Source organism: Trachemys scripta, chromosome 4 (genome assembly GCF_013100865.1).
Source record: "Trachemys scripta elegans isolate TJP31775 chromosome 4, CAS_Tse_1.0, whole genome shotgun sequence".
In the NCBI taxonomy this organism is placed as follows: Eukaryota; Metazoa; Chordata; order Testudines; family Emydidae; genus Trachemys; species Trachemys scripta.
The window spans coordinates 59,691,333-59,712,494 of NC_048301.1; the positions used below are offsets into that span (position 1 = coordinate 59,691,333).

Below are 21,162 nucleotides of genomic sequence, written 5' to 3' on the forward strand. Positions count from 1 at the left end.
CCCCCCCCCCAGTTAAGTGGCCTGTAGTAGACTCCTAGCATGACATCACCCTTGTTTTTTACCCCTTTTAGCCTAACCTAGAGCCTCTCAACACTTGTCTCCTGTGTCTCTCTCCACCTCAATCCAAGTGTGTACATTTAATATGTATAACACAACACCTCCTCTCTTTTCCCCGTCTATCCTGCCTGAGCAAGCTGTACCCATCCATACCAACATTCCAATCATGTGTATTATTCTACCAAATTTTGGTGATGCCAACAATGTCATAGTTGTATTTCCAATGCTGTCGTCATGGCAGCAGTTTGTGGGTGTTACAAGTTACTGTGTATGATACAAATCACATGGGCATAGTTTGGGGGGGGGAGTACACAGGCACATTGCTCTCCTCCACAGAGGAGCAGCTTGGGGGGGCATGTGGGGTCATATACCACTCCCCACCCCTGATTGTCTGTGAGGGCCAAGCTGAGGGGGAGGGGAGTTCTAGCCATCCCATGCTATGCTGCCTCCATCTGCACCCCCAGTGGCTCCCTATTGGTGCAGTAGGGCTGGGTGGGGAGCAGGTTGCAGCAGCTACTCCCAGGTTGCTACTTCTGCAGCTGGATGCTGCTTTGTGTATTCTAGTGCCCACCTGTTTCCTATACACATTAGGCTGCCAACCCTTCAGGATTGCCATGGACTCTCCAGGAATTCAAAATTAATTTTTCATTATAGATTGTCATGTGCTGAAACCTCTAGGAATATGTCTAAGCAAAATTGGCAAACCTACAATTGAGTCGCCATGGGGTGAGGGGGCAGGGCTGGGGATATAGGCTGATGGGGAAGAGACGGGGCTAGGGGAGGCAGCTGTAGGAGCACAGGGAAGTACGGGTGCAGCCACATCACCGCAGCAGCCAGTGGCAGAGTGCTCAGGACACCGCAGCAGCAGGGTCTCTTCTCCCCCCCCGGAACTGGCTTCAGCGTGCGCGTACATGGGCACCCAGCCCGCCCCAGCAAACTCCGCCCATGAAATCACGGCGGCGAAGAGCTCAGGGGAGACGCGCAGGCCCTGCTCCGCCCACGCTCCCACCGTGACCTGGCGGCGGCTCCAAGCGCGGCCACCGAAAAGAGGCGGTGTCTAGCTCTAGGGCCGGGGAGTTTCGGGTCGCTTGTGTTAAACGTCACAGTGAGCGGGCTGGGGCGATTGGCTGGACTGCGGGGGGTCACGCGCCGGGGTATCCCTGTCCGAAGCCATGTGGGCGAGGCTAGTGGGGACTCCAGAGCCGTGGCTGCTCCTCGCTGGCCCGAGAGTCCGCTGGTCGCTCGCCGCGCTAGCGCCCGGGGGCGGCCGCATGGAAGAGCCTGGCCCGGGGAGCCTCGAGGCGGGGGACGCGCCCCCTGCGGCCAAGAGACGGCGGCTGCTGGCCGGGGAGGAGAAGCGGCCGGGCCGCGGCGAGCGCTACGTGCCGCCCCCGGGGAAGCGCAACCCCGGCGTGAGCTTCAGCGAGACGCACTTCGCCGAGACCCACTACTACTTCGAGGGCGGGCTGCGCAAGGTGCGGCCCTACCACTTCGACTTCCAGACCTACTGCAAGGGCCGCTGGGTGGGTAAGAGCCTGCTGCACGTCTTCAGCACCGAGTTCCGCGCCCAGCCCATCGAATACTACCGGGCCGCGGCCAGCGCCGGCCGCCTGCGCCTCAACGAGCAGCCCGTGCGGGACCTCGGCATCGTGCTCAAGGCAGGTCCCAGGCGCCCCCGCCCGCCTGTGCCAGACCACGGGTTCCCTTAGCGCGGCTTGGCACCGGCGGGGGCTTATGTCTCGGGGGGGGGGGCATCGATTTGGTAATCTCAGGAACATGTTCCCCACCCTTGGGGAGAGAGATCCCTTCCCGCGTGCAGCGCCCCTTGCCCCCCCCCGGACCCTCATCTTCTCACTCTCCTTCCTGCTACCCCCATGGCCCCAGCTGGCTGCTCTGCCTCAGTCGGGAGCAGCCCTCCCCTCTGGACCGCTGGCTCCCTACAACAGTTACTGCAGTTGCGGGTTCATTGCCTGGCTGTGTGTGTGGAGGAAGGGGCGTCCTGTTTCCCAACGCTAGAGCGCAAGCCCCCAGTCTAGACTACAAAAAACTGCTAATTAAAACAATATTTTGAAATGTGTGTAGCTAATTTGTGGTGACCTGAAGTGGGGAGAATAGCCTACATAAAGAAAACCTAGTTCTCTAGTATGTCATGATGGTTTTTTGTTCTTCCATTCATATGGGAAAAGAAAATAATGTAATATCTTTTGGCCACAACCACATTTAAACATAATTATTGTTTTGTATTGTGGTAGGACCTGAAGCTATATGCAGTACAAACCTACAGGAAGATCTAGTCCTTTATCTGAGGAGCGTGGAGTAAGGCTTTCTCTGCATGGAGATGCTTTTCAGTATAACTTAAAGTGTGACTTTAAACCAGAAGTGCTGGATGTAACTTAATGATGGTATTTGAAGCTGTATTAGTTAAAATTTCAGGGCATAGGCAGTTCACCTGCAGGAGCCAGGAAAGAATTTATCTTCCCTCAAGCAGCATTGCACACAAGTGGCCTTTTGCATTATGAGTCTTTCCCCCTTCCTAAGAAATACTAGGCATGGGAACATTGTTTGAGATAGGATTTGGTAAACCAGTATGCTTAATGATTAGAATACATTCCTATTTTCCAGTATACACTGGAACCCCGCTGTAACGCGCCCCGTGATAACGTGAATTCGTTTATAACGCGGGGCGAGTCTGGCCCCGGTGGCTGCAGCAGGCGCAGGGCGTTTGGGATCCATGCCCCAGCGGCTGCAGCAGGAGCGACTCTCCCTGCAGCCCTGGCACGCCCCTGGGGTTCTCACCTCTGTCCCCACCAGGGCCCGCTCCAACCCGCGTCCTTCCCTCCCCGCCGACTGATGTAGTGAGCGGCAGCGCGGAGGAGGGGAGCGCCCTGCTGGGAGCGGGCTGCAGAGTGACGCGGAGCCCTCCTGGCAGTCGGCGTAGCAGGCCGGTGGCGGTCATCTTCGGGGGCCCCGCTCCCCTGGACAAAGCACCGGCCGGAGCGTGGCAGCCCAGTGGCCGTCCCGCGGCCCCGCTCTCCCTGCCGGAGCGCAGCCAGCCCAGTGTCCTTCCCTCCCTCCCCCAACCAGCAATCCCAAGTGCTGCCCCAGGAATTGGGCCCTGGTGGCAGGAGGGGCTGAGTGGCCAGCGCCCCAGCTGAAGGAAGCCCTGGCCACCCCCCTTCTCTCTCTCCCCACTCCCTCCCTCCCTCCCCCTAGCCAGGGCACGGAAGCTGAACACAAGTACAGTGGAACCCCGCTATAACGCGACCCCGCATTTACCGCGATTGGACCCCAATGATTGCGTTATAGCAGGGTTCCACTGTATTTTTAGCTGGTTTCTTAATGTTGGATCCCACGTTATTCTGGACATGTGTTTTCTATCCCTTATTTCTCACAGATCGAGGATATTTGGGGAAATCATATCTATTCTAATAATCTGTTTTGCTTGTAGAATAACGATTTTCTGAGGAATACAATGCATCGCCATGAGCCTCCAGTCACTGCTCAGCCTATCCGGATCTTGGTAGAGAATGATGAGGTGGTTGTCGTGGACAAACCCTCATCTTTACCTGTACACCCATGCGGCAGATTTCGACACAACACAGTCATCTTCATCTTGGGCAAAGAGCATAACTTGAAGGAGTTGCACACTATTCACCGGCTTGATCGCATGACTTCTGGTGTGCTTATATTTGCCAAGACTGCAGAAGTGTCTAAGAGGATTGATGAGCAAATTCGGCAGAGACAGGTGAGGGCTGAGGACTTAAGTGATTTTCAAAGTGCATCTTTAAAGAGCTCCTGAAGCAGGTTTGGTCCGAGTACAGGCTGTTGGCCAAACACAAGTCCCAAAGTTTACATTGCAGCCTGTGGCTGCTTTAATTTTTAATGCATAAATACAGCTTGTGTCTAGGGGCATTGCATTTTAGGGCCTGTGGTCTCAGTAGGTTAGAGCTTTTTCTTTAAGATGAAGACAGGTGCAAATTACATGCACCCCTTGTGCTCTTGGTAAGATGCTAATGTGGTGCTCCACGGAGCAGAATTTGGGTGCCTCAGTAGGTTGTATAGTGGATAAGTGTGGTAGTTTGAGAGACAATAATTGAGAGGATATTGATGGAGCAGGTCCTCAAGGAATCAATTATGAATCATTTAGAGGAGAGGAAAGTGATCAGGAACAGTCAGCATGGATTCACGAAGGGGAAGTCGTGCCTGACTAACCTAATTGCCTTCTATGATGAGATAACTGGCTCTGTGGATGAGGGGAAAGCAGTGGATATGTTATTCCTTGACTTTAGCAAAGCTTTTGATACGGTCTCCCACAGTATTCTTGCCGCCAAGTTAAAGAAGTATGGGCTGGATGAATGGACTGTAAGGTGGATAGAAAGCTGGCTAGATCGTCGGGCTCAACGGGTAGTGATCAATGGCTCCATGTCTAGTTGGCAGCCAGTTTCAAGCGGAGTGCCCTAAGGGTCGGTCCTGGGGCCGGTTTTGTTTAATATCTTTATTAATAATCTGGAGGATGGTGTGGACTGCACTCTCAGCAAGTTTGCAGATGACACTAAACTAGGAGACGTGGTAGATACACTAGAGGGTAGGGATCGGATACAGAGGGACCTAGACAAATTAGAGGATTGGGCCTAAAAAACCTAGTGAGGTTCAACAAGGACAAGTGCAGAGTCCTGCACTTAGGACGGAAGAATCCCATGCACTGCTATAGACTAGGGACCGAATGGCTAGGTAGCAGTTCTGCAGAAAAGGACCTAGGGGTCACAGTGGACGAGAAGCTGGATATGAGTCAACAGTGTGCTCTTGTTGCCAAGAAGGCTAATGGCATTTTGGGCTGTATAAGTAGGGGCATTGCCAGCAGATCGAGGAAGGTGATTGTTCCCTTTTATTCAACATTGGTGAGGCCTCATCTGGAATACTGTGTCCAGTTTTGGGCCTCACACTACAAGAAGGATGTGGAAAAATTGAAAAGAATCCAACGGAGGGCAACAAAAATGATTAGGGGTCTGGAGCACATGACTTATGAGGAGAGGCTGAGGAAACTGGGATTGTTTAGTCTCCAGAAGAGAAGAATGAGGGGGGATTTGATAGCAGCCTTCAACTACCTGAAGGGGGGTTCCAAAGAGGATGGAGCTCGGCTGTTCTCAGTGGTGGCAGATGACAGAACAAGGAGCAATGGTCTCAAGTTGCAGTGGGGGAGGTCCAGGTTGGATATTAGGAAAAACTATTTCACTAGGAGGGTGGTGAAACACTAGAATGCGTTACCTAGGGAGGTGGTGGAGTCTCCTTCCTTGGAGATTTTTAAGGCCCGGCTTGACAAAGTCCTGGCTGGGATGATTTAGTTGGGAATTGGTCCTGCTTTGAGCAGGGGGTTGGACTAGATGACCTCTTGAGGTCCCTTCCAACCTTGATATTCTATGATTCTATGATGTTTTAATAAAACCCTATTTCAGTTTTGAGGACTCAAATTATCTTGTTAATATTCTGTGCAATAGCCTGTTGTGACATTCCCCAGGGTGCATGCTGAACTGCTATGGCCCCTTAGCTCTCCAGCCTGGGATGCCTTTTACATTGCTTTGCTAGTGAACAGCAAACCTCTCCAGGTTCTGATCACTCACAGCCACCAGCATGCAAAGTCTCTCTCAGCTGAGGAAATGAATGATGTGTCCTGCCATCCATAAATAGATACAGGGCAACATCCGCATATCCCTGAGTCTGAGCCTTGTATCTTCAGTAGCCCACTGGATCGTACAAGTTCATAAATTAGTCCCTCATTCCTACAAAGGGTAATGAATATGCATCAGCCTTTGTTGTCTCAAGTGGAGACTTTCCAAACACTTCAACCAAACACACTGGTTTAGATAAAACAGTATCTTTCTTTAGTTAATAAACTTGTTTTAGATTTTAAGTAGGGCTGTCTATTAATTTCAGTTAATGCATGAGATTAATGCAAAACAAATTAATTAGATTTTTAAAAAGTCATGATTAATCGCAATTTTAATCACACTGTTAAACAATAATAGAATAACAATTTAAATTTATTATCTTTTGGATGTTTTTCTACATTTTCAAATATATTGATTTCAGTTATAACACAGAACACAAAGTGTACAGTGCTCACTTTATATTATTTTTTATTACAAATATTTGCACTGTAAAAAAGATAAGAGATGGTAATTTTCAATTCACCTCATACTAGTCCATTCAGTCCTACTTGTTCAGCCAATCGCTCAAGACAAAAATGTTTGTTTATATTTACGGGAGATAATGCTGCCCCCTTCTTATTTACAGTGTCACTTGAAAGTAAGAACAGGCTTTTGCATGGCACTGTTCTATTCAGCATTACAAGGTATTTGCGTACCAGATATGCTAAACATTCGTATGCCCTTCATGCTTCAACTTGTGGGCTCTAAAATTTTACATTGTTTTGTTTTTGAGTGCAGTTATGTAAAAACAAAAAATAATAATTCTACCTTTAAGTTGCATTTTCACGATAGAGATTGCACGACAGTACTTGTATGAGGTGAATTGAAAAACTATTTTTTTTACAGTGCAAATATTTGTACTCAAAAATAGAGTACTGTATGCTTTGTTTTGTGTATTGTAATTGAAATCAATATATTTGAAAATGTAGGAAAACATCCACAAATATTTATAATAAATTAAATTGGTATTCTGTTGTTTAACAGTGCAATTAAAACTGCAATTAATATGCAACTATTTTTAAATCTTGCGATTAATTGTGATTATTTTTTTAATAGTTTGATAGCCCTAATTTTAAGTCATTTACAAGTAATAAGGCATAAAAGTCAGAGTTGGTTACAAAAGAAGAAAAAAGATAAACATGCAAGCAAATTCCTAAGCTTTTCCAAGATTAATAAGTTTAAAGCAAAAAGTTTCTGTCACCCAAAAACTTTCAGTAGTCTGTACTGGCTGGAAAAACCTCTAGGCCAGGACCATTTAAACTCATAGGTGCTGGAACTGGGGGATGTTTCTCTGAAAATATGCACTTAATGTGCAGCAGCAGTCAACAAAGTGAACAGAGTGTCATTAAGAAAGGGATAGATAATAGAAATCCATAGTATGCCCACATCTTGAAGAGTGCTTGCAGATGTGGTTGCCCCATCTCAAAAAAGATATATTGGAATTGGAAAAGATTCAGAAAAGGGCAACAGAAATGATTAGGGGTATGGCATGGCTTCCATATGAGGAGAGATTAATAAGACTGGGACTTTTCAGCTTGGAAAAAGACAACTAAGAGGGATATGATAGAGGTCTATAAAAATCATTACTGGTGTGGAGAAAATAAATAAGGAAGTGTTCTTTACTCCTCCTAACACAAGAACTAGGGGTCACCAAATGAAATTAATAGGCAGCAGGTTTAAAACAATCAAAAGGAAGTATTTTTTCACACAACGCACAGTCCATCTATGGAACTCATTGCCACAGGATGTTGTGGAGGCCAAGACTATAACAGGGTTTTAAAAAGAACTAGATAAGTTCATGGAGGATAAGTCCATCAATGGCTATTAGCCAGAATGGGGAGGAATGGTGTCCCTAGCCTCTGTTTGCCAGAAGCTGGGAATGGGTGACAGGGGATGGATCACTTGATGATTACCTGTTCTGTTCCCTCTGGGGCACCGGGAGTTGGCACTTGTCAAAAGACAGGATACTGGTCTAGATGAACCTTTGGTCTGACCCAGTATGGCCATTCTTACGTTGAAGTGGTTTATGTTATATACAGGGTTAACAGCTTGGTTAGGTGACTCTCAGCATCCCCACTATAAAAATTGTTCCAGTACCCCAGCTCGCCTTAGTTTAGTGATGCACCTTCTGTCTTTCAAGTGATCTTCTATGAGTAAAGATGGGAGAGGAGAGGTATATAGAGGCATTTTTTCTCCCTTCTTATACTCTGACCCTTTGCACCGGAAAAGTCTTTGCTGTGTCATGGTGTCAGGCAGTTTCATGGCATATGTGAACTGCCAACTGACCTTCAGGTGAATTATAAATTTCTTGTTTACAGTGCTTGTGCTGGTATATCTCCGATTAAGCAGGTAATGGCCTTTTAGCACCTAGGTGATGTCTTTGTCTTTGAGAAAATGATCTGTGGGCATTACCCAGAACTACAGCGTATTTCAGTAACAATCCTATAGTAAAATCTCAGAGCTCCATATACAATGTTGATGCACAGATTTTTACAGGACAGTGTTGTTCAGTAGATTGAGTTTTCAAAGTATGCCTTGTGAGGTATACTTTGTACAAAATATATCATAACCATATAAAAGTGCTGAACATGGGGTACAAGGTGTCACACCCGCAACCTGCCAATCCCAGTTATGGGACTCTGGCTTTTAAGATTTGCAGCAAGGGCCCAAACGTAAGGGGGGACAACAAAAATCTGAGAATAAATCTTGACATAAATTTGGGTTTAATGTTGTTAAAATAGTTTCCTAGGACTTAACTTCGTAATTCAACATTTCAACTATCAAACTCCATTAATAAAGTACACCTGAGTGGGACAGAAGCCATTGTAGGTCTAAATAGAAGACTTCACTATATAATGAGGTACACTTGAGACGCTTGTTTGCTTCTCCTGTTTATCTGCAATCCTATAACTGAAATGTCTCAACTTCCCCACATATCTGTAAGTGAAGGGGAGGGCAGGAATGGTTCGTATTAAGCTTAATGTAGTTGGAGCTCGAGAGAGATTTACATTGAGTCTGGATTGATGTGTTTCTGACGTTCACTCTGTTTTCCCCCTGTAGCTGGAAAAGGAGTACGTCTGCCGCGTGCTTGGGGAGTTTCCAGAAAATGAAGTGACCTGTGAGGAACCCATCCTGATTGTTTCTTACAAAGTGGGGGTGTGTCGTGTGGACCCCAAAGGCAAATCCTGTAAAACTGTCTTCCAAAGGCTTAGTTATAATGGCAAGACCAGTGTGGTCAAGTGTTTTCCATACACGGGTCGCACCCACCAGATCCGGGTCCATTTGCAATTCCTGGGATATCCGATTGTTAATGACCCCATCTACAATATGGAGGCCTGGGGCCCTACTAAGGGTAAGGGTGGTGAGATTAATAAAACCAATGAGGAGCTTCTCAGGGCTTTAGTGGAAGAACATCGTTCCAAACAGAGTTTGAGCATCTTGGACATTTCAGAGGAGGACCTGAAGCCTATTGTGGGAAGTGAAGAATGTGATCGTTCAGGTTACTGTACTAAGCCAGTTGAGATTACGTCCATAAGCGCAGACTCCTGCAGAACTGAGGTGTCTAAGGATCAGAAAGAAGCTGAAATACTGGCTTGTTCACCAAATTCTGATACCAGACCAGAAACATATGAAGCAAACCCTGAAGGAGCTAGTTCAAGTGGGAATCCAGCTGGAGCAAACCCTGAAGGAGCTAGTTCAAGTGGGAATCAGGCTGGACATACAGAAGAAAAGGACCCTCTGTGTGAAGAGTGTAAAATAGTAAGGCAGGACCCATCTCCTAGGGAGCTGGTGATGTACCTGCATGCCTTACGCTACAAGGGAGCAGAGTTTGAATACAATTCCAAGATGCCAGACTGGGCTCTAGAGGACTGGGATGAGAGCCAAGACTAGATACTGAGACTCTTGTGTTTCATTTTAGTTTTGTTGGAAGGAAAGTATTTGGTAAAGTCCTGAACTTGTGTGGTAAAAATATCTCATTGGAGCTACTGCGATCTTACATCATTATTTATTGTGTTGTGCGTGGATTGCTTGTGAATTTTGAGGAGGTGGGAAGAGTTCTTCCTGATTAGTCTTGAGAACTGTTTCCTAACAATGAACCTGCTGACAGCTACTGAAGGGAGAGATGGTTAATCCAAGACACCTTAACTGTTTTCCTTTAAGATAGTAACAGTGATGGGTAAAAAATACTACTCAAAGGTGGGAAGCTTAGAACAATTGCTTCCTCTTCTCACCACACGGTGTTTGGGTTGCATCCTTGTTCGCAAATTGAATGCGGTTGCTTACTAAATGCATACAACTAAGACAATCAGCATCTTGGCTCTTTTCCTGTATGTCAGTTATCTAACTCCCTTGTCTTTCTGGGTAAGAGTTAGTGACATGTTAGTCAATCTAAAATACTTCAGGTGTCACACCCAGATCAATTTCAGTTATATTCTTAGTTTTGTTCATACCAAGGCACTGTGCAGGCTGGTTCTTTTCCTGCCAGGTTAATCTTCATTCATTTTATTTGGGTTTCTGTTGCCTTGTGCAGTTCTTGTCAATAAGACATTTCCATCCTCCTGTGTGTTTCCAGCTTCCTTCCTTTTGTTCTAGCATGGAGCACGGTCTGTCCTTAAATCAGCTTTGCAAAATTATTTCAGTTTCACTAAGCAACTACCGGGGAGCTATTTCCACAGGTGCTGGAACTAAGAGTGATATCGCACCTCGGACCTTGAAATGGTTTCTGTTATATACAGGGTTTACCATTAGGTTTAATGGCTCTCAGCACCCCCCCTATAAAAATTGTTCCAGTACCCCCTGCTTATTTCATTTTGAAAACACTGTTTTGGTGTTTCTGAAACATGATTTTTCAGAATCTCCAGTTCATGGGAAATTTTGAACGTTGAAATTTCCCATGACCTGGAAATTCCAAATTTCAGCCAACTGTAGTCCCAAGTTTAATTCTGCTGTCTTCTCTATCTCTTCTGTAAGAGGACCACCACAGGAAGCAAATCCCTTATAATGCTAAAGTGTGGAGGTAATTTATGTTCCTGTGTGGCGAACGGAAGGCTGAAAAGCCTATTGTGGAAAATGTTGGGGAAGGAGTAAGTACAAATAATGTTTTAAGTGCTGTGTCTCAGCTTCATTTTTCTCTGGCCATGCTTAACAGTTACTATTAAGGCCTTAATACACCACAACATTGTCTAATGTATCCCGTTGCTGATAGAGAAACTGATTGTGATTACTGGCCCCAAAACAACTTGAACTGTGGGAAGTTAAGGTTTATTATTCAAGCATCCTCCCTGTGAGCATTGCAATTCATTGTTTTATTTGAGTTAAAAGCTGCTGCCTACATTACATTTTGTGTGCATTGTAATTTGTATGCAGATAGATTGGACTCTGCACAAATCTGGCTGTTTCCTTTATAAAGAGAATTGAACATACCAACGGCAATTACAAGGTGGTGTAATTAAAGATGTCAACCTGTTTACCATAAACCCTGCTCTATGACTGGTTCAAGGGGGGAAAAAAATTCTCCGCTAAAACCATGGGGTAGAGGGCCTTGGTGATGGAGTGATTCTGTGCATGTTTCATGTAGGTGGATATGCTGCTTGGGGAAAGGGAAGAATGTTGAGATTGAAGTTCTCTCTCTCCCCCCCCCCCCCCCCCCCCCCCCCCAGAACAGGTACAGCAATGACAACAACAGTATGGGCTTCTCGCCCACTCGCTAATGTGCCTTAACCATGATCTGAAGAGGCTGCTGGCTAGTCAGTCTCTTGTGACCCATTCATTCCTGGCCCTTTATGCCAAACTGACAACAAGGGGGGCTAATTGTGATGTTTGTGTATGTGATGTGAATGCTACCAGCTTTGGTCTTAATGTGGATAAGGCTTTTTGGGTGGGTTCCAAAGAATGGACTTGGCCAGCATGCTAGCTTGGCATCATGCGCTGTCAGTCAGCAGTTTCTAGCTTGGGGGCTGCTGAGGGCAAATACATCCCTTGTTTCCTGGGTCAACGGACTAGATAGAGGCTGGTTACCTTTACATGCAAATCACCACTTATTATTTTGTTGCTGTAGTTCATAGGAATCCCAGTAATGAACCAGGACCTGTAGAGTGATGGCCACGCACCAGAAGGCACAGAGACACATAAGGATGGGGGAAGGAGTGCAGGGACAAATGGGGATGAGGGGAGGGGGTGCAGGGCTACAATAGGAGGGGGGAGAGGGCTGGCTGGGGGTGTGTGGTGCTACATGGAGGAAGGGAGATGGGTGAGTTGGGGCACAGAGATACATAGGGATGGGGGACGGAGTGCAGGGACACATGGGGATGGGCAGATGTGCCTGAATGGGGGAGGCTGGGATCAGCCAGGGTTTGCATGGGGGAAGCTCCCTAACAATCCCTCCCTGCCCCCTCCACCTCCAAAAAAATGGGGTCCATACTTTTCCCAACCATGTCCAACAACCCTCTCAAGTTCACACCCAGACTCCTTTTCAACAATTGCTTCCCTCTCCCTCAGCTTCTCCATTACCCCTGATTCCCCCAAGCCTTTGCACTGCTTCTGAGGGGTGCAGGAAATATGGTTCTGTATTGTAGTTTGAATGAATTACTCAGTTCTGTATTAATATGCCTAATAAGGAATCTATTTGTCAAAAAACATGTCCTGAATCTTTTTTGTTGTCTGTATTGTTACAGACATACTTGCTGACGGGTATTTTGAAATAAATTACCAAAATAATTGAAACTGGTGTGATTATATTGTGCTATATTGACATAAAATATTCAGAATTTTAAAATATTGTGCACATAATTTATTATTTTTTGGTACAGAATTCCTCCAGGAGTAACACAGCAATAGCCCCTGCTGGCAGCTCTCTTAGGGAGCTTTGCTTTAGTACACCTGACTCAGAAAATGCATCAAGGGCTGGGAAGCAGGAAGATAACAGAGTGAATCCCTAAAATGTGTCTGAGATATATGTAGTCATATCTTGCTTACCTTACTAACTCATCAACCTGCCGAGGTGCCTGTTTGCATAGATAAAGCTATCGTTAATTGGCCGAGAGAGATTATTTTCTTTCTCTAACTTCCATCAGGATTTTTAGTACAGTTAACAACTTTTCAAATCTACCATTACACTATGCACCTAAAGGTACTGTAAACAGTTGTAATTATGTGTTTAAGCCATGGAACAGAATTGCCTCAGGGGAGCCCTTCTGTTTCATTAACTGCATATTTCATCTAAAAAGAGATGTATTAGAACTAGAAAAGATACAGAGAAGTGTTACTTGCACAAAATTCTGTTACTCGCACACTCTAGGGGCACCCACCTTTACCCAGTTCCTAGGGCTTAAGGCGTAACCCTCTTAATTTAGGCACACACCCCCTTCCCTGTTCCTAGAGCTCAGGCATAATCTTACACTCTAGGGCAGCCACCCTTACCTTGTTCCTAGGGCTCAGGTGTAACCCTGGTAATTTAGGCACCCACTCTTACCCATCTGTGGGCTCAGGGCCTAACTTTACACTCTGGGTTTGTGGGGTCTTTTATGGGTGAAAGAGCCTTACACAGTAATATCCTATTTAATCTCTATTAACAGTTACCAAAACAAAATACTCAAGCTAAACACACAATGCTCGCTACTCCCAATAAGGCAGATGAACTTTTCTTGACGGACAATTAGGATCAGGTTATCTGGGGACTGTAGCTTCTGTATGGTGTGGTTGGTATGGTGTTTGAGGTCTGGCAGCTCTGATCTTGGGGCTGTGTCCTGGAGTTGGTTCCAAAAAACTTCCTTTTAGATCACAGTTTATATAGTGAAACTTGAGTCTTGCTTAGCTGTACCTTAACCAATCACTTCTCTAAACAATTTTCTAACCAATCCTAACATACTGTAAAACAATCCTTTAACCAATCATACCCCATCACCTTAATTGATTTACACCTAGCAAAATTAATTATGTAACAGACAGAAACAATCAAAGAACCAGACAGAGCTCATACAAACAAAGAAATGAGGATTTCACAACCACGACAATTGATAAGTGATTTCTTGCCAGACAGAATGCTATTGAACTAAGTTTTCTTTAACCATCTCAAGATGAGTTTCTTTATCTTGTGATGGTGGGTGCTATTAGGACAGGATCGCCGCCTTAACAGCCCAATATTACATTGTTTTAATGTAATTTAGATGGAATGTGACTTTCTGCTTCTTAGCTCATGCTGCTGCTCTCCTAATATGGCCATAGACAACGGTGCCCTAAGCCTTACAATATGACTGCAGGAAAAGGCCTTATCCTTACAGAAGGGCAACAACAATGATAAGGGTATGGAATAGCTTCCACAGGAGGAGAGATTAAAAAACACTAGGATTGTTCAACTTGGCAAAGAGATGACGGGGATGGAATAGGATAGAGGTGTATAAAATCATGAATGGTATGGAGAAAGTGAATAAGGAAGAATACTCAACATAAAATAAGAACCAGCAGGTTTAAAACAAACAGAAGGAAGTACTTCATCACACAATGCACCGTCAACCTGTGGAACTCGGTGCCAAGGGATGTTGCTATAAAGGCCAAAAGTATAACTGAATTCAAAAGAGAATTAGATACATTCATGGAGAATAGGTCCATCAGTGGCTATTAGCCATGGTGATCAGCGATGCAACCCCATGCTCTCGGTGTCCCTAACCTCTGACAACTATTGGATTGGATAATAGGGAATAGATCACTTGATAAATTGCCCTGTTCTTTTTGCCCTCTGTGACGCATCTGGCACCTGCCACTGTCAGAGACAAGATACTGAGCTAGATGGCCCATTGGTCTCAGACAGCATGGCCACTCTTACGTTCACTTTTGAAAAAGCAATCTAATGATAGATTGAAAGGACAGAAGGAGCCAATTTGCTTTCTTGCATATAATAATTTATGTTTTAAAATCTGCTTCATTTCAGGATAGACTGGACTAGTTCCAATAAATAAGCATTTGGAACAAAAAAAAATGGTCTCCATGTCATTTTATTAAAGGGATTGGAATCAATTTGCCTGTGCCCCTCACCTTGCAAGCCTTACCCAAATGAATAACTTCACTGAGGTCAATTGGACTACTTGTATGGGGCTACAGTGAAAATGCTACATCAGCACTGTAGCTGCACTCTTGTAGCTCTTCAGCTCTTCACTGCAGCGATAGGAGGGTTTCTCCCATCGCTGGAGTTAATCCACCTCCCCAATAGGTGGTAGCTAGGTTGAAGGAAGAATTCTTCTGTCGACCTAGCACTGACTTCACTGGCTGTGGATTTTTCATACACCTAAGTGACATAGCTGGGCCAACTTAATTTTTTAGTGTAGACCTGGCAAAGCCTGCCTGGAGTGTAGGACTGCAAGAATAGACTCAGGAGGGGCTTGTTCTAGGAGCCTGCAGTGCCTGCAATAGCAGAGAGCAATTGCTTTCTAGGGACTTTGATCCCAGTACAGCTTAGTTCTCACGATTATTTGTAGGGTGCACTTTATGACCTTGGGCCAGCCAAGACACTCAGGAAAGTGAATAACATCACTTCATTTTGTTGACAATACAAAGAGACTAATTTGCAAGGGGAACATGACAGAAATGAACATTGAAAGAAACAAGTTTATAATCAACTCCCAAATCCCAAACTTCAGCGGACTGATACTCCTTCCCTTAGCAGCTGTGTGGGCTTCCTTCCGGCCCACTCAATTCTTGTCTCGGCAGGATGAGTACAGGATAGGAAGGCTGTTTTGCCACAGTGGGATAAATTAAAGATGTAAAGACATCCTGAATATCAATCCCTTTTACTTAGTTTGGTCTCACCATTAAAGGCTTTTGTGTGTCTTTGCAAATCCTCCACCGCAAATGTCACTGCCTTTCAGGGGCGTACAAAGTGCTTTCTAAAAAGCTATGAAACCTGCACGCCCAACAGATGAATCTGTTGTCTTAAGTAACTGCTTTGAGTATTCCTAAGGATTCTGCTTTCCTTTGGTCATAAATATGTCCACTTGGTCTAGTTGAAGACAGCTTCTAGAAAAAGAAGTAAACAGGGAGGTGGCAAAGTTTGCAGATGATACAAAATTATTCAGGATAGTTAAGTCCAAAGTTGACTGTGAAATTACAAAGGGATTTCACAAAACTAGGTGACTGGGCAACAAAATGGTAGGTGAAATTCAATGCTGATAAATGCAAAGTAATGCACATTGTAAAACATAATCCCAACTATATATACAAAATTATGGGGTCTAAATTAGCTATTGCCACTTAAGAACGAGATCTTGGAGTCATTGTGGATAGTTCTCTGAAAACATCTGCTCAAGGTGCAGAGGCAATTAAAAAAGCTAACAATGTTAGGAGCAATTAGGAAATGGATAGATAAAACAGAAAATATAACGACACTATATAAATGCAAAGTATACCCACATCTTGAATACTGTGTACAGTTCTGATTGCCCCTTCTCAAAAATAAAGATATATTACACATTGAAAAGGTACAGAGAAGGGCACCAAAACTGATTAAGGGTATAGAATAGCTTCTGTATGAGGAGAAATTAAAAAGACTGGGATTATTCAGCTTGGAAAAGAGATGACTGAGGGTGAATATGACAGAGGTCTATAAAATCATGAATGGTGAGAAGTGTTATTTACCCCTTCATATAACACAAAAAACAGGGGTCACCCAATAAAATTAATAGGCAGCAGGTATAAAACAAACAAAAGGAAGTACTTCTTCCCACAGCACACAGTCAACTTCTGGAACTCATAGCCAAGGGATGCTGTGAAGGCAAAAACTATATCTGGGTTCAAAAAAGAATTAGAAAAGTTCATGGAGGATAGGGCTACCAACAGCTATTAGGCACGATGGTCAGGGATGCAACTCCATGCTTTGGATGTCCTTAAGCATCTGATTGCCAGATGCTTGGACTGGACAGCAGGTGATGGATCGCTTGATGATTGCCCTGTTTTATTCAGTCCCTTTGAAGCACCTGTCATTGGCTGTCAGAAGACAGGATATTAGGCTAGATGGACCACTGGTCTGACTCATTATGGCCATTCTTATGTACAGCTGATTTTTGCTGTGCTCTAATGTGTTTCAATGTGCTTAATTTAGAAAGTGCTTTGGAACCCTTCAGATGAAAAGTATTATTTACATATAAATTATTATCATAAATTTGATCTCTTCCAGTTTAATATATATATTTTTAAAATAGCTAAAGCAAATCTATAAGTTTATCTGATTTCCAAGGCATTTTGCTCTTTAAAGATAACCTGTAAGGAATTTTTTTTAATTGGATTTCCATGTTTTTATTTTTGTATTTTGTTTTTGCTGCTTTATGATGTATAAAAGAAGACTGAATCAGTTTGTTTTCCTGCTTCTATTTTGCTGTGGAAATATCAAGACTGTTGTCTTTTCTGGTTTCCTGAAAGGCCTCTGGGAGATCTCTGTGATATTTATTGCGAGCTCTCAAACATTCATTGAAGGGGTGAGGGAGGTTGAAACTTTTAGCAAAGACATCATCAATCATCCTTATCATCACTACCAAAGCAAATCCCAAAGGGACATAGCTTCCTTGCAGATCGAGCACCACTCCAATCAATCTTTAGATAGGACCTTAAGATAGTCTGGCTGGATATTCAGTCTTTGTCCATCATTGGTAATCTTATCATGTCACCAAAGCTTTTGGTAACCATATAATCACTGTCCATGCCGCAACTTTCCTTAGTAAATACGCTTTATAATTTGTTGATCTTCCATCCTAATACTATGCCTGTATCCAGAAAGCTGCTGAAACGGAATCAGTGCTGATGGAGGTGGTTGGTGGGTTTGGCTACAAATATTCTCATTTTTGATCTTGTCCTTCCACTTAATATGGAACAGTTTATAGAGATGATGAGAATCAAAAATGCCAATCAACTGCTCTTCACCCTACCTTAGTGCACGCATTTCACTGCCATACAACAGAGTTGGTATAACTGCGACTGTAGAGCTGCAGATTCATAGCAAGCTTCATGTCACAACATCACCAGAGAGGCTACTGAAGGGCTCGAAACAAAGCAGCAGTTGCTGCTATATGAGTGGCCACCTCTCTCTAGCCTCCTTCAGCATTGTCTATGATGCTTCCTAAGTATTGTACAATTGCCACCTGCCGAGTGTCCCATCTGGACAGGTTAACAGTGAGCTGGTTGTAATCTGGAGTTGGAGGGTGCTTGACGGTAACGGCCAGAGACTTAGTTTTGTCTGGATTAATAACCAGGGCAATGTGCGCTGCTTCTCACCTGACCTGATAATTCAAAGATAACCTTTCTCCAAAATATGAGTTACTAATATTAAACAGTTGTAAATAAATAAAATTGGAGTTTTAAAGAATCTGACTAAAAATCCCTTCCACTGTCAATTGCTCAGTTTTCATTCTCTTGATTTGCGCAATTTCACTGGCTTGTAGTCTTCCACTCTAGACAGGAGATAAACCTCTTAATACAAAAAAACAGGGCAAAAAATTTTTTTTTCTTTTTCTTTTTTCCCAGGGAACTTTGTTGGACTTTAAAAATAAGAACTAGAACAGGGGATAAGTCTTTTCTCTGCCCCCCCCCCACCCGGTGTTAATCACCTTTAAAGCATGTAGCTGGGAGGATAGGCATACGTGTTAGTGTGAAACACATAGACACAGGACATGTTCATGAAAGTTCAGCTATTATTTTCTACTATAAGGAAGCACAGATGTCCATCTGCTATAACTAGGCTTGGCAGAATTCAATTTTTTAAATATAATTTTGATGGATAATATCTATGTTTATTTTTAAGCATTTTTTATCAGTTTAAATTTTCACAGCTGCAGGAAATTATGAGAGGTGTAACATAATGGGTTCAGTCAATAATTATTTAATGACAGTTGATGTTGAGAATCAAAAGTTAAAGCTTTCCACCCATTAAAACAAAAATTGTCAATGTCACATGTCAAAAATCTACAAAGTAAATATCCTTAAATCAAACTCTAATAAGTTCTGAGGCAGAATTTTTCTTACTTTACTTATCTGTAAATTTTGATTATTACTGATAGAAATAATTTTCATCAGTTTGTGTGTGTATGGTGAAATCAACATTTACTGACATTTACCGATGAAAATCTAACTCTTCCAAGCTTACCTATAACAGAAAGCAGCTCAGTTCCCTAAAATAGGGAAATCCAGATAAATCCCTATTACCATCAGGGGACAGCCAAGATGCACCTTCTCACCCCAGTGACAGAGGTCAAAAGTCCCCTTTGCAAGAAGCCCAGATGTTATTCCTTGCTCCCTGGGAAAGTGGATAGTTCAGGCCAGGGAGGTTACTCCCACTACGGGAACAAACCCAGTTTTTGTTCTTTATCACAGGGTGAGTGACGCAAATACCGCAACCACCATAGCAGGGAGTTTCAGGTTATCCTAATAACAGAAGAAAGCCCATTTGTTAGCTCCAATATCAAAGGGGACTCCATATGTCTCCCCAAGCCCAGATGCCTCCCTAGTCCACTCTTGTCTGCAGTGTTGTTGTAGCCCTGTTGGTCCCAGGACATAAGAGTGACAAGATGGGTGAAAAGCAACAGAGGGTCCTGTGGCACCTTTGAGACTAACAGAAGTACTGGGAGCATAAGCTTTCGTGGGTAAGAACCTCACTTCTTCAGATGCAAGACTTGCATCTGAAGAAGTGAGGTTCTTACCCACGAAAGCTTATGCTCCCAGTACTTCTGTTAGTCTCAAAGGTGCCACAGGACCCTCTGTTGCTTTTCACCCATCTTGTCACTCTTATGTCCTGGGACCAACAGGGCTACAACAACACTGCAGACAAGAGTGGACTAGGGAGGCATCTGGGCTTGGGGAGACATATGGAGTCCCCTTTGATATTGGAGCTAACAAATGGGCTTTCTTCTGTTATTAGGATAACCTGAAACTCCCTGCTATGGTGGTTGCGGTATTTGCGTCACTCACCCTGTGATANTATCAGAGGGGTAGCCGTGTTAGTCTGAATCTGTAAAAAGCAACAGAGGGTCCTGTGGCACCTTTGAGACTAACAGAAGTACTGGGAGCATAAGCTTTCGTGGGTAAGAACCTCACTTCTTCAGATGCAAGACTTGCATCTGAAGAAGTGAGGTTCTTACCCACGAAAGCTTATGCTCCCAGTACTTCTGTTAGTCTCAAAGGTGCCACAGGACCCTCTGTTGCTTTTTACAGATTCAGACTAACACGGCTACCCCTCTGATACTTGACAAGATGGGTGAAGTCATATCTTTATTGAACCAACTTCTGTTGGCGAAAGAGACAAGCTTTTGAGCGCCACAGAGCTCTTCTTCAGGTCTGGGCGGTTGGGCCAGACCAGCACACAGCAGAGAGAAGCATACAGATGTTCCCCACACCACAGTGAGAAGCACAGGTGTCTTTCCTGCCACAGGAAAGCAGCTATTCTGTAACAACGAGCTGCCCAGATGTTCTTCTGTAACTAAGGAAGTGTTGCTTGCCTACAGCAGAGGGGCAGCCCAGATACCGTATTTCCCAGTAGCAAAAAGGACAAGTGCCACCCCCTAACAAAGAGCAAGTGGGCTGTCTCCCATAATTCAGTAGTCCAGATGTGTCGTCCCCACCCCGCCGCCCCATGAAGGAGATCTGAAATGTTCCATATAAGAAAACAGGGCAGATATTTCCCCTATATACTAAATACTAGAGAGAGGTTCGGATTATTCCGCCTTAGAAGAAGAAAGGCGGAGCGCTCCCCTGTAACAGCGCGGATCAGATCTTCCCTCTGTAACTAGGCAGCCCGCGTGTCCCGCCTAGAACAGAGCAGCCTCCTTCGTCCCCTAGAACAGGGCACCTTGGGCCGCCTCGGTGGGAGGGAAGGCAGCACATGTCCTCCCTACGGAGCTGCTTGGGCAGCAAACTGCCTTTCAGCTGAGGAGGAATGAACTGTCTCTGGCGAGCTCCCCATCACTTTATAGTCACTCAGCGCCTTGATAGGAGACTGTGACTGAGATTAATGAACCTGTCGGGGATGTTAGGCTCGCTGCTAAATAATCAAGCGCCCCTGCCCGCCCGCCAGCAATAATGTAAGTCCAGCCACTTCATTTATCTATTAAACAGAGCAAAAAACACTTTCCGACGAGGATGGGATTCGAACCCACGCGTGCAGAGCACAATGGATTAGCAGTCCATCGCCTTAACCACTCGGCCACCTCGTCACAGAAATCTAGAGCCTCCCGTAGTCTATAAGAAAGGATTCCAGCTAGGCTTAACTTGTTTTTGGGCTCCCTATACGGTATACACCTACAGAGGTTCCCACCACGAACGAACAATCCTCCCAGCCGCGCTTTTGGCCCGGGGCGGGGAGCCCTGAGATAGTTTAGGATGAGGCATTGTAATGCAGTACATAGAGCTGACTAAGCGGAGGCTGCCA

The 21,162-nt window shown here is 44.6% G+C and overlaps 1 protein-coding gene and 1 non-coding gene across 3 annotated transcripts; one reads left to right on the top strand and one right to left on the bottom strand.

The window, feature by feature from the left end:
• The first annotated feature begins 1,179 nt into the window (after window positions 1-1,179).
• RPUSD2 (RNA pseudouridine synthase domain containing 2) lies at window positions 1,180-11,398 on the top strand. 2 transcript variants are annotated; one of them, XM_034769600.1, is made up of 4 exons: window positions 1,180-1,715; window positions 3,506-3,802; window positions 8,823-9,408; window positions 9,451-11,398. In XM_034769600.1, exons 1-4 carry the CDS (start codon window positions 1,230-1,232, stop codon window positions 9,651-9,653), a joined length of 1,572 nt encoding a protein of 523 aa, XP_034625491.1. In that variant the 5' UTR covers window positions 1,180-1,229; the 3' UTR covers window positions 9,654-11,398. The 2 variants fall into 2 exon arrangements, with proteins under 2 accessions (XP_034625491.1, XP_034625489.1); XM_034769598.1 differs by having other exon boundaries at window positions 1,181-1,715; window positions 8,823-11,398.
• Window positions 11,399-20,865: 9,467 nt separating this feature from the next.
• Window positions 20,866-20,947, bottom strand: TRNAS-GCU. Its single transcript has one exon. It is a non-coding gene; the product is annotated as a tRNA-Ser (tRNA).
• Window positions 20,948-21,162: the final 215 nt, after the last annotated feature.